This window comes from Oncorhynchus tshawytscha, linkage group LG19, assembly GCF_018296145.1.
Source record: "Oncorhynchus tshawytscha isolate Ot180627B linkage group LG19, Otsh_v2.0, whole genome shotgun sequence".
In the NCBI taxonomy this organism is placed as follows: Eukaryota; Metazoa; Chordata; class Actinopteri; order Salmoniformes; family Salmonidae; genus Oncorhynchus; species Oncorhynchus tshawytscha.
The window spans coordinates 29,463,155-29,478,244 of NC_056447.1; the positions used below are offsets into that span (position 1 = coordinate 29,463,155).

General features: G+C 43.8%; 1 protein-coding gene across 2 annotated transcripts in view; it reads left to right on the forward strand.

The window, feature by feature from the left end:
* LOC112218599 (sema domain, immunoglobulin domain (Ig), transmembrane domain (TM) and short cytoplasmic domain, (semaphorin) 4Ba) overlaps nucleotides 1–15,090 on the forward strand; it is a 95,645-nt gene that overhangs the window by 33,736 nt on the left and 46,819 nt on the right. For both annotated transcript variants that reach the window (XM_024379516.2, XM_024379517.2), the window contains one exon: nucleotides 6,387–6,813. In XM_024379516.2, coding sequence (XP_024235284.1) covers nucleotides 6,660–6,813 — 154 coding nt within the window. In that variant the 5' untranslated portion in view covers nucleotides 6,387–6,659. The remainder of the gene's footprint in view (nucleotides 1–6,386; nucleotides 6,814–15,090) is intronic.

The window sequence follows — 15,090 nt, forward strand, 5'->3', positions numbered from 1 at the left end:
AAATGCAGCGGGTCAAGCGTCACAAATAGAACCAAGTTCTATTTTAGCGCCTGGCTATGCAGACGCGCGCGAGCAGTGTGGGTGAAATGATTGAATAACATGTATGTGTAAATCTATTTTGCAACGCTAGAGCGGTGTGGTGAGCATGTAATGTAGCAGGCTAAAAAGTTTATCCATCTCTGTCCGAGCTGGATAGAACAGGCTCAATGGATTATGGTCATTGTATTGCATTACCACGTTTCTAGGTTGAATATTTGCTGAATGAAAACTACAACTTCCTTTAGCCCAGCGTCCCACATAATTCTTGACATGATTTATCTAGTGAATTATTTGATTTCTCTCTAGAGAAATGACACGTTGGGCGCACTAAAAACAGAACTAAATGGAATTTAAGTCAATGCACTGACGTCTGTCAATTAGTTGTTGAATAACCACAACAACAACAAATTATTTGGATAATCGCTCAGCTCTAATCAATTGCATTGACCGGACCATCAAAACCATTACTAGTACTCATGCAGAAGATAGGCTGGTGATGAATTGGAAGGAAAGCATCTTTATGCCTTGGATAACTTGTAGCCTAGTAGACAATGTAGACATGCTCACTTACCACCTCAACAACAAACCATGGCATCATCTGCATAGAGAGGAAGGAGAATGAATGTCTGTTTTTGTTCCGTTTGGAAAGTGAAGTGTGTGAATGTTTTTGACTTCTGTTTTAGTTTTCGCTAAGATATATTATTTTCCCTACATTGTGTCAAAAGGAGACATACCAAATATGTTATTCCAACCTAAATTGGAAACTAACTCGCAGCACTTTTCCACAACCTTGAAATTTGCTACAGTAGCAGAAAGGTTTGCTCCAACCTGATTGTATCTGAATGAAAAGGGAATCAAAAAGAAACCGCAGAAATCCTTTATTCAGATGTATCATATGTGTTTGCTATGGTCCGTGGTATCTTGACCAGAGCAAATTATATGGTGTTTTCTGTGAAAGAGATGATGAGACAATTCAGTATATTCAAACCATACTGGAGAGAGAAGTAGAGAGTTGCAATCTCTATGCTGTCAGAGAGGACCTCCTTCTCTTATTCCCATAAAGTTCAACTGTTGGTGTGCCTCAGCAAAACTCCGACTGATACATGTGGGCCAGTAGTGTAGTGTAGGTCTCTACTTCTGCCTGTCACACAACAGAAGGATTAGTGGAGCAGCAGCTGCTCATTGGTCAGATGGACTTGACTCCAATTTGCTTCTCACAAAGAAGGCTAATGATGCTTGCCGCTGTCTCCCCTGCTGATGTGGCCCTCACCATGGCCCTGTCTGTAGCACGCAACAGTCCACACAAAGGGCAGGGGCACTTGGCAGGAGCTACAGTTACAGTGTAGCCAAGCAGACCTTCACAACAATCTGACGCTTCTCTTTTTTGGCTCTTTAGAATTTCAAATCAAATCAAATGCTATTGGTCACATACACATGGTTAGCAGATATTAATGCGAGTGCATCAAAATGCTTGTGCTTCTAGTTCCGACCATGCAGTAATATCTAACAAATAATCTAACAATTTCACAAACACTACCTTATATACACAAGTGTAAAGGAATGAATAAGAATATGTACATATAAATATATGGATGAGCAATGGCCATGTAGCATAGGCAAGATGCAGTAGATGGTATAGAGTACAGTATATACATATGAGATGAGTAATGTAGGGTATGTAAACATTATATAAAGTGGCATTGTTTAAAGTGACTAGTGAGTGATACATTTATTACATCAATTTTTAATTATATCTTTAATGTGCTTGCCAAGACCATGAGTGGACACCAATGATTTATATATAAACTAGATGAATACCTGGGGCACTGTTTTGAAGCAACCGCACCCCATCTTGACACTCCCTCACCGTTGTAAAATATATTATTTTTGAAGCTATTGAAATTCATTTATTAATGTCTACATTTGTTTTTGCCATTTTTATTCAATTGCAGACACCTTAATGAATACTTTAACATTATATTATATGACTTAAACATAAAAATGTAGCATTCAAAAATATATCAAAACATTTTCCTTAAAGTAACTTTTTTCTTGAAAGTATGTTACTGTTCCCACTACAACAACAAAATACATACATGCATGTATTTTTGTCCTTTCAGCTAATTGAAAAACTGTAGAATTTCATTCATTCCTATGGAGGACTGCTTCTTCTAGGGAGTGCCAATATGCCCATCCGGTGGCTTCAAGGCCTCTCATTGGTGTCACATGTGCTCCCTCTCCACCCTCTAGGTCACCAGGCTGCTCGTTATGGCACACACCTGTTGCCATTGTTAAGTGCACCTGCGTGTCATCAGATTCACCTGGACTCCATCACTGCCCTGATTACCTTCCCTATATATGTCACTCCCTTCGGTTCCTTCCCAAGGCGTCATTGTTTCTGTTTCATGTCTGTGTGCTGTTCGAGTTTCTTGTTTTGCATTATGTTCCATTTATTTATTAAAACACTCCCTGAACTTGCTTCCTGACTCTCAGCGCACATTGTTACAATTGGCCAATACATAGCATCAGCAATTTAGGGTTTACATACAGTACAGCTTTGGTGGACACAAACTACCTTGTATGCCCACAGCTTGTCAATATGATATATGAAATCATCATGAAAAAACCCACAAAGCAGCTGTTTAAGAGCATTATAAAAGTAAAGTGAACCACTGAAATTGAGAGTATGGCAAAGGGCAAGACCTCTACGGTCACAGAATGTAATGTGAACAGTATCCCAATTATGTCTAGGCCTACACAGCAGCACACTAGAGTGGTCTCCATTACAGCTCCGTAGCCACAAGGGCCAGCCCTTTAAATACTACCAATACTCTAGGAGATTGAGTTACACTTGAGGTCGGCCAGTCAATATAAAAAATGAGTAAAGTTATTTTTGGTTTATATTCAAGATTCCCAGTCAATAATGTACCTGATGCCAGTCTAAGGCCCAAGCATCTGTCTATGTGGAACAGGTGAATGGCAGTCAGAGGCAGAATACAGATTCAGAGACTAAGCTCAATCAAAAGGGAAATAGAAAATGGGGTTATTTTACTGCACACCTGTGATCATGCACTTGAGATTCCCACAGGGGAATCTTTTGCTTGAATCTCAAAGAACGTTTATTTTGGAATAGGACTGACACCACGACTATAACTACAGCGAATTAAGTTATGAGGTTCTTTTCTGCATGTGGCATTTGTCATCACCTTTATGTTAAACTGTGGTCATTAAAGCTGTGAAGAGGTTTTGTTTACAAGTGGTACTGAATAACAGATGATCAAAATGTATCAAATGTCAGAAAGCCCCTCAAGTTAAGAATGTCTCACCACCACCTGGGAGCCGCAGAGCACCTCATTGACTATACAATGAATTAATCAGGAGCATCTGGATGAGACAGGATACATGTTTTACTCCAGGTATCAACACTGCGGAAGGTGTCCTGTCTCCTGTTTTAAATTTATGTCTATTTTACTACCCAACTAAATCACTCAACTGTAAAAATGCAAATATGTATGCATTTTCAAAACTCCAACCCAGCTATATTTCTCTCTAACCCCTTGTAGAATCCTAATTTTAAAAAAACTGGTCGATTTAAAAAAATAGACCATTGAGTCTATTGCTCACTTTGAGGACAATACAGTGCCATTAACACGGCCCGCTACCAAAACCTGTAGCCTCTCCTTCACTGCAGCCAATGTGAGTAAAACATTTAAACATGTTAACCCTCGCAAGGCTGCCGGCCCAGACGGCATCCCTAGCCTCGTCCTCAGAGCATGCACAGACCAGCTGGCTGGTGTGTTTACGGCCATATTCAATCAATCCCTATCCCAGTCTGCTATTTCCACATGCTTCAAGAGGGCCACCATTGTTCCTGTTCCCAAGAAAGCTAAGGTAACTGAGCTAAACGACTATCACCCCGTAGCACTCACTCCGTCATCATGAAGTGCTTTGAGAGACTAGTCAAGGATCATATCACCTCCACCCTACCTGACACCTTAGACCCACTCCAATTTGCTTACCTCCCCAATAGGTCCACAGACGATGCAATCGCAATCACACTGCACACTGCCTTAATCCATCTGGACAAGAGGAATACCTATGTAAGAATGCTATTCATTGATTACAGCTCAGCATTTAACACCATAGTACCCTCCAAACTAGTCATTAAAAAGAGATTGAGATCCTTGAGATCCTTGAGATCCTGGATCTCGACCCCGCCCTGGGGGTCCTGGACTTTCTGACGGGCCACCCCCAGGTGGTGAGGGTAGGAAACAACATCTCCACCCTGCTGATCCTCAACACTGGGGCCCCACAAGGGTGCGTTCTCAGCCCTCTCCTGTACTCCCTGTTCACCAATGTCTGCGTGGCCATGCACGCCTCCAACTCAATCATGAAGTTTGCGGACGACACCACAGTGGTAGGCTTGATTACCAACAATGACGAGACGGCCTACAGGGAGGAGGTGAGGGCCCTCGGAGTGTGCTGTCAGGGAAATAACCTCACACTCAACATCAACAAAACAAAGGAGATGATTGTGGACTTCAGGAAACAGCAGAGGTAGCACCCCCCTATCCACATCGACGTGACAGTAGTGGAGAAGGTGGAAAGTTTTAAGTTCCTCGGCATACACATCACGGACAAACTGAAATGGTCCACCCACACAGACAGCATGGTGAATAAGGTGCAACAGTGCCTCTTCAACCTCAGGAGGCTGAAGAAATTTGGCTTGTCACCAAAAACACTCACAAACTTTTACAGATGTACAATCGAGAGCATCCTGTCGGGCTGTATCACCGCCTGGTACGGCAACTGCTCCGCCCACAACCGTAAGGCTCTCCAGAGAGTAGTTAGGTCTGCACAACGCATCACCGGGGGCAAACTACCTGCCCTCCAGGACACCTACACCACCCGATGTCACAGTAAGGCCAAAAAGATCATCAAGGACAACAGCCACCCGAGCCACTGCCTGTTCACCCCGCTATCATCCAGAAGGCGAGGTCAGTACAGGTGCATCAAATCTGGGACCGAGATTATGAAAAACAACTTCTATCTCAAGGCCAACAGACTGTTAAACAGCCATCACTAACATTGAGTGGCTGCTGCCAACATACTGACTCAATCTCTAGCCACTTTAATAATTAAAAATTGGATGTAATAAATGTATCACTAGTCACTTTAAACTATGCCACTTTATAATGTTTACATACCCTACACTACTAATCTCATATGTATATACGGTACTCTATACCATCTACTGCATCTAGCCTATGCCGTTCTGCCATCGCTCATCCGTATATATTTTTATGTACATATTCTTATTCATTCCTTTACACTTGTGTGTATAAGGTAGTTATTGTGAAATTCTTAGATTACTTGTTAGATATTACTGCACGGTCGGAACTAGAAGCACAAGCATTTCGCTACACTCTAACATCTGCTAACCCTGTATATGTGACCAATAAAATTTGATTTGATTTGGTGTGACATGATCAAATCTCAATGCTTGGACAGTGCCTCAGGTGCACAGTGCCTCTGACCATCACTGCAATATGAGCTGATGTCTGATAGGGACATGCCTTTTCTTTGTCTTGGACTAGAACCCACAGCAACAAATGTTTCCAAGAAATAGCCTACTCTGGTTGCATTTATGCACTACTCAGGCAAACAACCAGCACTAATACGCATGGTGATACCACTTTTCGGAGCTTGAGTTTTTTTTTTGTCAGTAGTAGACACCATCCAGTTAGCCTGACCTCACTCAGTACCTTATGCACACAGAAATGCATGCCTTCGGGAAGAGCTAATATATGGCTTAGTATTTTGTGAATCATTACCAAGTCATCTCTCTTTGTGTATTCTATTTGTTTACCATTAGAAACAAAACCTGAATGCCCATACGTGCTGAGTGATATTATGATATTAACATGTACTGAAAAGGTCAGAGCCCCATAGAGAGGAGAGTATTTGTCTCAAATCTGTTTGTCTCAGTATGTCAAATATGATCTGATGGGCCTGTTAAGTGAACAGATGATGTGTTTTTGTTGGTCCAGGTAAAGTATGCTCTCTGCCCAGTTGAAGACATACCGACATGGCTACAGGCTGTGAAATGAATCTACGTCCATCCAGTTATGCCCAACAAATACAAACACAGGGAAGTGCACTCAGCCTAAAGTAACTCCAATGAAGCTAGTAGCCTTATGGCTAAACCCTTTGTTAGACCTGAGACGTGTGTGCGAATGGAGTGTTTTTCCAAACCAAAGTTCCATGATAAAGAGAAGAATCATGTGAGCTGTGTTGCACTGTCTGTACGCCAATGTGAATGAATGTTCTTTTGTTCATGTGTGCAGATCTCAGCTGAACCCCTGGGGTGGTTTGAGTGCATCGAGGCTGATTGGAGGCGGCTGTCCATCCTGGAAGGCTCGTTGTGAGGTGAAAGGTCATCAGTCCAAGCCCAGAGTCATCTGTAGCCCCAGAGGAGCTGCCCGGCTTCACTTTTACAACAGAGCACCAGTCTCCCATTTAGGGAACCCAGACCTACAGGAAGAGAGGGAGAGGAAATATACACAGGGGAGAAGAAGACACTCTTCATGAATTCCCTAAAATCGTGAAAGACAAACCGTATGAGTTGGCTGGCAGTCGTGAGGAGAGGAGCTATGTGGACAATAAGCATGGCCCAGCTCTGTCTCCCGGCATTCCTTCTCCTACTGGCCTACGCCTTTGTCCAAGCAGCTGCCACCGAGGACGATGTCACTCCACGACTCAGCTTCACTTACAGTAAGTGTCATCCATCGCCTTCCTTCCTGACTGTCCCGGACCTGCTGTTTTGACCCGCTCTTTCTCTCTCTCTCTACCACACCTACTGTCTCAACCTATGAATGCTCGGCTATGAAAAGCCAACTGACATATACTCCTGAAGTACTGACCTGTTGCACCCTCTACAACCACTGTGATTATTATTTGACACTGCTGGTCATCTATGAATGTTTGAGCATCTTGAAGAATGATACGGCCTTAATGGCCATGTACTCTTATAATCTCCACCCAACACATCCCTCAGAGCCTGGCTCCTCTCTAGGTTTCTTCCTAGGTTCCAGGCTTTCTTTTTCCTAGCCACCGTGCTTCTACATACCGTATGCATTGCTTTCTCTCTGGGGTCTTAGACTGGGTTTCTGTATAAGCACTTTATGACAACTGCTGACGTGAAAAGGGTTTTATGTTTCTCCAGGACCAGTCGTAGTTCATAGTGTGAGAAACACAAGCATTCCTTGAGTGTTGGAGAAACAAAGCAAGAGAAAAAGAGAGGCCAGAGTGTTTACCCTCACTGGGTGCCCTCCCCACTGACCCTCAGCCTGCTCCCCTCCCAGAACTGTTGTTCATCTATGAATAAGAGCAGGGAGTTGTGTGGGGTGGAGGTGGCTGGGATGGTCCAGGTTGCTGAGAGGAGAGGAGAGCTCTGGAGGGGCCTGGGGCTCAGGCAAGGCTTTGAGGGATATTTGACATGCACAGTAATGCTTGGCACGGTGTTGATAAACAGACGAATGGGAGCAAGGCTATTCCTCTCTAACCAGCTCTGTGGCCCTGTGGAGGAGCTTAGTATGTTCTCCATGGGACACATCGAGTTAGAGCACAGCATTTACATAGCTGCCATTAGGGCTGGGAATTGCCAGGGACCCCCTGATACAATATGTATTGCGATTCTCACAATTCTATGTGTATTGCGATTGGATACTGTGATTTTATTGCGATTTGATGTTCCAAACATATTGCTCACCATATGTTTGCTGCAGCGAGACAAGAGAGAGAGCCATGAGAACGAGTTTTGATCAGTCATGGAAATAAAAGTGCTGAAAACAAATTGGCTCCCTGTTTAAAAAAGAAGATGGAGAACAAGTTATGAAGGAAAAATACTGGAGTTCTGGTCCAGGTGCAGGCAACTAATGCAATAATAATATTGCAATACTGTCAAAACAATACAATACGATATATTGTAAAAAAAAAAATATCCCGATATGTACAGTAACTGTATAGATTATTTCCCCCCATCACTAACTGTCGTACTCCCGGAAAGCCGCTGATATTTCAGGACAATGCCTCACACACTATTAATGGTTTTCCTGTTGAAAGGGAGAGAAAACGTGTTCTGCACGGTATTAGTGATATATTGTTACTCAGTACAAGATACTGATACTGTAACCTACTGGGAGAATTATGCTCCTGTCAGTGGTTTTACATTTTGCTTCAATGCTTTTGTGTTTCCGTTGATTAACTTATTCTATCATTGTAAGACATTTCAATACATTCCATAGCAGTTACCCTGTCAATGACAGTCCCATGAAGGAACATTCATGATGGCTTAGCAGTATGAAAAGATTCCAAACCATGCATTTGACTGGGTGTGTTGCTCTGTGTGTTACCCCACATCTAGAACTGAATGGCAGGAAAGCCAGCTAAATCCCAGAGCATGAATGGCAGCTCCATCAGGGTGGGTCTGTCAAGTCATAGCAGGTCAGAGGTAGTTACAACATGAACCAGGTCATTGCACTCGGTCTTACTCAGGACAATGTCACACACACAGTTTTCATCAACACGGGAGGTATTGCTCTTCTGCAGCCATCCTCTTATCTCGGCTAATGGTTTGTTTACACAGTTAACTTAAGTAGTAGCTGATCATTTGTTTGCAAGATAAACTTACACCATCCATATCCAAAAATGTCTTCAAAACAAGTCTTCTGTCAGCGCAGTGCATGTTGAACTAAGAAGTATAGGGATCAGGAGTTGTATGACTTTGTGCTCTCATTATCTGATCTCAGTATGGCTACTGATTGGTGATTTTGGAAGCAAAGGATATGTAATTGCAATGCAGCCCATTTTGTCAACGTACCAATGCTCTGCCATGGTTGATGACAGTATGCACATAATGCTAAAGCTATGGATGGCTCCCATGCCATTGAGTGTGAACTATTGATAATGTGATTTACAACCCAATTCATCACAGTACACATGGTCTCAGGTCTTTACAGGCCATTTGGTGGGCAATGGATCCAGTTCTGTAGAGGGCAGTACTAGAAATCCACCTAGGTTATACTTTTCATCAATCTGTATATTTTTTGATTTCATAGAGAACAAAACCTTTAGTTCTATTTACCTGGGATAGAAGTAATGCAAGAGAATACATGCAGGCATGTAGGGTTAGTTTACTGTTGTTCCCAATGACTCACCTTTTAGGATCAGCCTATAGTCTTTAAGCACCTACTGGCATAGAAACAGTGGGCAGATTGCCTTGTCATATTATCTACACCTACAGTAGATTAAGCCAGTGTGTGCTCTTCTGAGGCCAGGAGAGGAGACTATTGAAATGGGTCACGGAGGCCTCAGCTTGGAGTCTTGCCTGCCTGTCCTGCCTGTCCCAGCCTGTCCTGCCTGTCCCGACCTGCATCCTGGCTTTCTCTTGGTGGACCTCTATAGTCCCAGGTCATCTCTCTTACCTGCCAGCCTCCACAAAGCTCCCAGCACGGCCCCGACGGAACGTTTCACATCAGCAAAAACCATCACTCACAAACTGAAAAGGCAGTTTCAGCTCCTTCACACGTCTCCTTGGACTGGAAAATATATTAGTGTTTTGGGTTAATCACTCATCCTGAATGAACACCATAAAACATGTAAGATCAAAATGTCATTATCCTGCGGCCTCCCGGGTGGCGCAGTGGTTAAGGGCGCTGTACTGCAGCGCCACCAGAGACTCTGGGTTCGCGCCCAGGCTTTGTCGTAAACGGCCGTGACCGGGAGGTCCGTGGGGCGACGCACAATTGGCCTAGCATCGTCCGGGTTAGGGAGGGTTTAGCCGGTAGGGATATCCTTGTCTCATCACGCACCAGCGACTCCTGTGGCGGGCCGGGCGCAGTGGGCGCTAACCAAGGTTGCCAGGTGCACTGTGTTTCCTCCGACACATTGGTGCGGCTGCCTTCCGGGTTGGATGCGCGCTGTGTTAAGAAGCAGTGCGGCTTGGTTGGGTTGTGTATCGGAGGACGCATGACTTTCGACCTTCGTCTCTCCTGAGCCCGTACGGGAGTTGAAGCGATGAGACAAGATAGTAGCTACTAACAAATGGATACCATGAAAAAGAGGATAAAATAAAAAAATAAAAAGTCACTTTCCTAGTCAGTCATGTCAAGATTTGATCAAGATTATGGATATACAGTAGGGACAAGTTTATAATTTCTTACTTGTGTGTCTGTAAGAAAAAAGGGTGGGGGGGTAAATAGTTACAGCAGCATCTATATCTATATAGGAATAAGCCAGCTGCAAGGTAAACAGTATCACATTACTGTACTTCTTACTTCTTACTGTTCTACTGATGAGCTATGCTTTTACTCAACGGGTCAGTCAACATAAGAAAATGACTAACTATAGGAGTGACTCACAGCTCTTAAAACTTTGAGAGGTTCAGTAGTAAAGAAACCGTCTCTCCCCTCATGAAACAGTTACAGTTACAGTCGTATAGGCCTAACTATTTACCAGCTGCAGATCTGAACCTGACAGGGGAATTATGAGGTCCCACTGACATTTAAATGACTAATATAGATTTGGGAAAAAGATTGGAATAGGCACATGTTAGTGTCCAGTAGTGACATATTTTCAATTGGTAAGCAAACACTCATGAACAGAAAACAAAATGTTTATGGCAATAGGGATGCTGATTGCCAGTGGCTTGACAATGGGAGCTGCCGTTGCCTGCTAACGTCAGTGCCGGTGTGATGGATTTCCCAGGCCCCCCGCTGAAGGGCTGTGTCACTCTGTGTTTACTGTATCAAAGCAACATTCCATGCTGTGAGCCTCAGGGACCTGGGCCATACAGAACCCTCCCCCACCCCCTCCTCTGCCTCTCAGCCCTGTCTGCTTATATGTGAGTCTACATCCCTGCCAGCCTTATGTCTGTGGTGTGGTCAGACCAGCCTGGACCTCCCCAGCCCCTCCTCAGCCCAGCATCAGCAACATTATCCTGGACAGCCTTCCTCTCCCCTCCCCTTCAGTTCCCTCTCTCCGCCTTAATGACGAGACTAAACTCCCATGAATAATGAAAGGGGATTTGTGTGTGTTATGGTGTGAACATTGGTCTGGTTCTCATTATGCGCCTATCAGGACGGATCATGGGTTCAGGGATGAGAGCCTACATCTGCTTTGCCCTCCTCTTTTGTTCCTGTCTTTAATGAAAGACCATGCCGGAGAGCTTAGTGTGCTAGAATGCTATTTAAAGGGACACCTATATGTGATTTATATGGTCTCTCTGTCCCCGTTGATCTATTCAGCCCTCTGTTAGTTAAACACAGTGCAGGCAGTCACGGTAGAGATCAGCATGTAGGGGCCATACCCACAGCACTAATAATTAAGAACATCATTCATTTGAAACTAACAAAGCATGTATATTAGAATGTGCTTTGTTCTTGTCCTATAGGAAAGTGTTTATGCCTGTTGAGCCACTCACGTTGAAGTGATTGAAAATGACAATCTTGTCAAGCGAGATAAGGAATATACCAAGCACAATTATAGCTGCACAATGTAACTACTATACCGTACTCTTCTTTATGTATGCATGAAATGGCCGTCCATGGCTGTGGACTGTGTTGCTATGGGAGGGGTCTGGTTGTAGGTGCTTAGATATGCTCCATTAGACCGCAGCCTCTTGGCAGAGACATGTAGACTGCCCATAAAAGGCCTGCAGTATGGAGAGCCTTCAGAGATACCATACTGTATATCACACTGCTAGCCATTTGGACCACAGATATCACACTGATTTATTATCTCATCCATGAAAAGAGATATATGATTGATGTTTACCATATTTTATTAGTGATAACATGCGGTTGTACCTTTTACCAAAATTCTAGATGTTGCAGCACACTGATATCTGTTTGTTCATAGTATTAAAAGATGACAACATTGATGTTGATGTTACTAGTGTTTATGAGAGACAGCCACTTTCTCCAGTCCGCCAGGGAGGGAGCTGCTCATAAATCACCCTGGACAGGCCTTATGAAAACACCCTCATCGCTGCACCTCCTCCTCCCCCCCTCCTCTTCTTCTTTCTCCTCCTTCACCTTCTCCTCTTCCTTCTTCTTTCTCCTCCTCTTCCTCCCTCATCTCCTAGCCTGTGTTGTGAGATGGGATACCCCATCACACTGTTTGGTCTAGTCATGCCAGCCAGCCTGATCAGCCCCTTGCTGGCCTCCCACACCACGGACTCTGACTACATGAGGTCATGACACAGTGCTGATGCTCAGCCTCTCCCTGTAGTGCAGCAGGGGTCCTGAGCCTGAAAGCCTGATGCCAAAGCAGGTTTACATTGTGGAGGGGAGCACCATATTGAGGATGAACCGGGGTCAGCAGCAGCACTCAGCAGCATGCTATCTCTGACCAGCAGACCTGGTCCAGGATCATGGAATGACAACATTATTTTCCTGTGGGAAATTATAGCCGAGGTGCACCGTTGTTTGCAAATTGCAGGCTTTTGGAAACACTTCCCTGTTTAAATAAGCAGTTTAATTACATTATTTTCCCAATAAATGTTGCTATGGTTCCCATGAAATCTGTTATGCCCCTCTTTGCCTACTGAATACCAAGCTATTCATTAGGCAAAATTATGTTTTTCTGCAATTGGCCTACTGAGCTCTATGATACTCAATCTTCAATCCATTAATATGCACATCTTCAGTTCACTCTTGTGGCAACCAGCACCCTCTTCACATAGATTGTGTGTACACTAGCCAGCATTCTCAGCATCACCATGGTGTTTTCTTCATGCTACCATGTGTGAGTTCTAGTCTCCTGCTAACCAGAGAGAGCCAAGCCCTTCCCTAAACAAACAGCTGGCTCACAGCTTGCCTAATGAATCTCCCGGTGGATCTGATGTCTTAATGCTCTCCAGATGCCCCTGTCTCTGCTCTACCGTGGCCCTGCACCATTCTATCACTCACAGGTCATGTTGCTTTTTCACCTCAGCAGGATAGTAATCATACATTCTACCAGGTCCCAGAGCATGACTCCGTTCCCACTCTAGTTATGTTGATGTCATGCGTTTGCCTTCACAATGAACTGGGTCTGTGGTGGGTTTTGTCTTCCTGCTGTTTGTCCACAGAGAATAGGATTAGATGGGATGATACAGGAAGTTGTGACCTGACCTTGCTCCTTGCTCGGAGCAAGGTCAGGGAAAGTGGTTTCTAGAAGGTGGGAAGGTTCCTCAGTTCTGTGTTAGGAGTTACTGGTACTGTTTCCCAGGAGTTGGGTGGGGACCACTTCCTCTGTGGGGAGAACAACATGTTATTGTATGTTCGCTATCTGTTCTTTTACATTTGGTCAGATCCATCTGAAAAGGAAAAAGTAAGCACCTGGTTTGTGTGCACAGTCAAAACAGAGGATCCTGTAAGAACAAGTATGGTGATGTCACCGATTTATGTGTGTGTGTAAACTTTTGACTCATCACATACGCTGCTGTTCCTGTTTATTATCTATCTGTTGCCTAGTCACTTTATTCCTACCTATGCACATACAGTGCTTTCGGAAAGTATTCAGACCTCTTGACTTCTTCCACACTTTGTTACGTTACAGCCTTATTCTAAAATGGATTAAATTATATTTTTTTCCTCATCAATCTACACACAATACCCCATATTGACAAATCAAAAACTGTTTAAAAAAAAATTAAAAACTGAAATTTCACATTTACATAAATATTCAGAACCTTTACTCAGTACTTTGTTGAGGCAACTTTTGCAGTGATTAAAGCCTTGAGTCTTCTTGGGTACAAGCTTGGCACACCTGAATTTGAAGTGTTTCTCCCATTCTTTTCTGCAGATCCTCTCAAGCTCAGTCAGATTAGATGGGGAGCATCGCTGCACAGCTATTTTCAGGTCTCTCCAGAGATGTTCGATCAGGTTCAAGTCCGGGCTCTGGCTGGGCCACCAAAGACATTTAGAAACTTGTCCCGAAGCCACTCCTGTGCTGTCTTCAATTCAAAATCAAATTTGATTTGTCACATGTTCTGTATACAGGTGTAGTAGACCTTACTGTGAAATGCTTACTTACAAGCCCTTAACCAACAATGCAGTTCAAGAAATAGAGTTATGAAAATATTTACTAAATAAACTAAAGTAAAAAATAAAAAGTAACACAATGAAATACCAATAACGAGGCTATATACAGGGGCACCGGTACCGAGACAATGTTTGGGGTTAGTCAAGGTAATTTGTACATGTTGGTTAGTGGTAAAGTGACTATGCATAGATAATAAACAGCAGCAGTGTAAAAACAAAGGGGATGTAAATAGTCTAGCTGGCCAATTGATTAACTGTTCAGCAGTCTTAAAGCTTGGGGGTAGAAGCTGTTAAGGAGCCTTTTTGACCTAGACTTGGCGCTCTGGTACTGCTTGCCTTGCGTTAGCAGAGAGAAGAGTCTATGACTTGGGTGGCTGGAGTCTATGACAATTTGTTGTGCCTTCCTCTGACATCCACTAGTAAGTAAGTCCTGGATGGCAGGAAGCTTGGCCCCAGTGATGTACTTGGACGTACACACTACCCTCTGTAGCGCCTTACGGTTGGATACCGATCAGTTGCCATACCAGGCGGTCAATGGTGCACCTCTAGAACTTTTTGAGAATCAGGCCAAATCTTTTCAGTCTCCTGAGGGGGAAAAGGTGTTGTTGTGCTCCCTTAACGACTGTCTTGATGTGCCTGGACTAGAGGTCGACATGGCCGATTAATTAAGGCCGATTTTCACATTTTTATAACAACCGGTAATCGTCCTTTTTGGACGTCGATTATGGCCGATTACATTGCAATCCACTAGGAGACTGCGTGGCCGGCTGACCACCTGTTACGGCAGGCTGACTACCTGTTACGGCAGGCTGACTACCTGTTACGGCAGGCTGACTACCTGTTACGCGAGTGCAGCATCAAAAGGACCTTGTGGCTGCAAGGAGCCACGCTAAGTTGCTAGCTAGAATTAAACTTATCTTATAAAAATCAATCTTCACATAATCACTAGTTAACTACACATGGT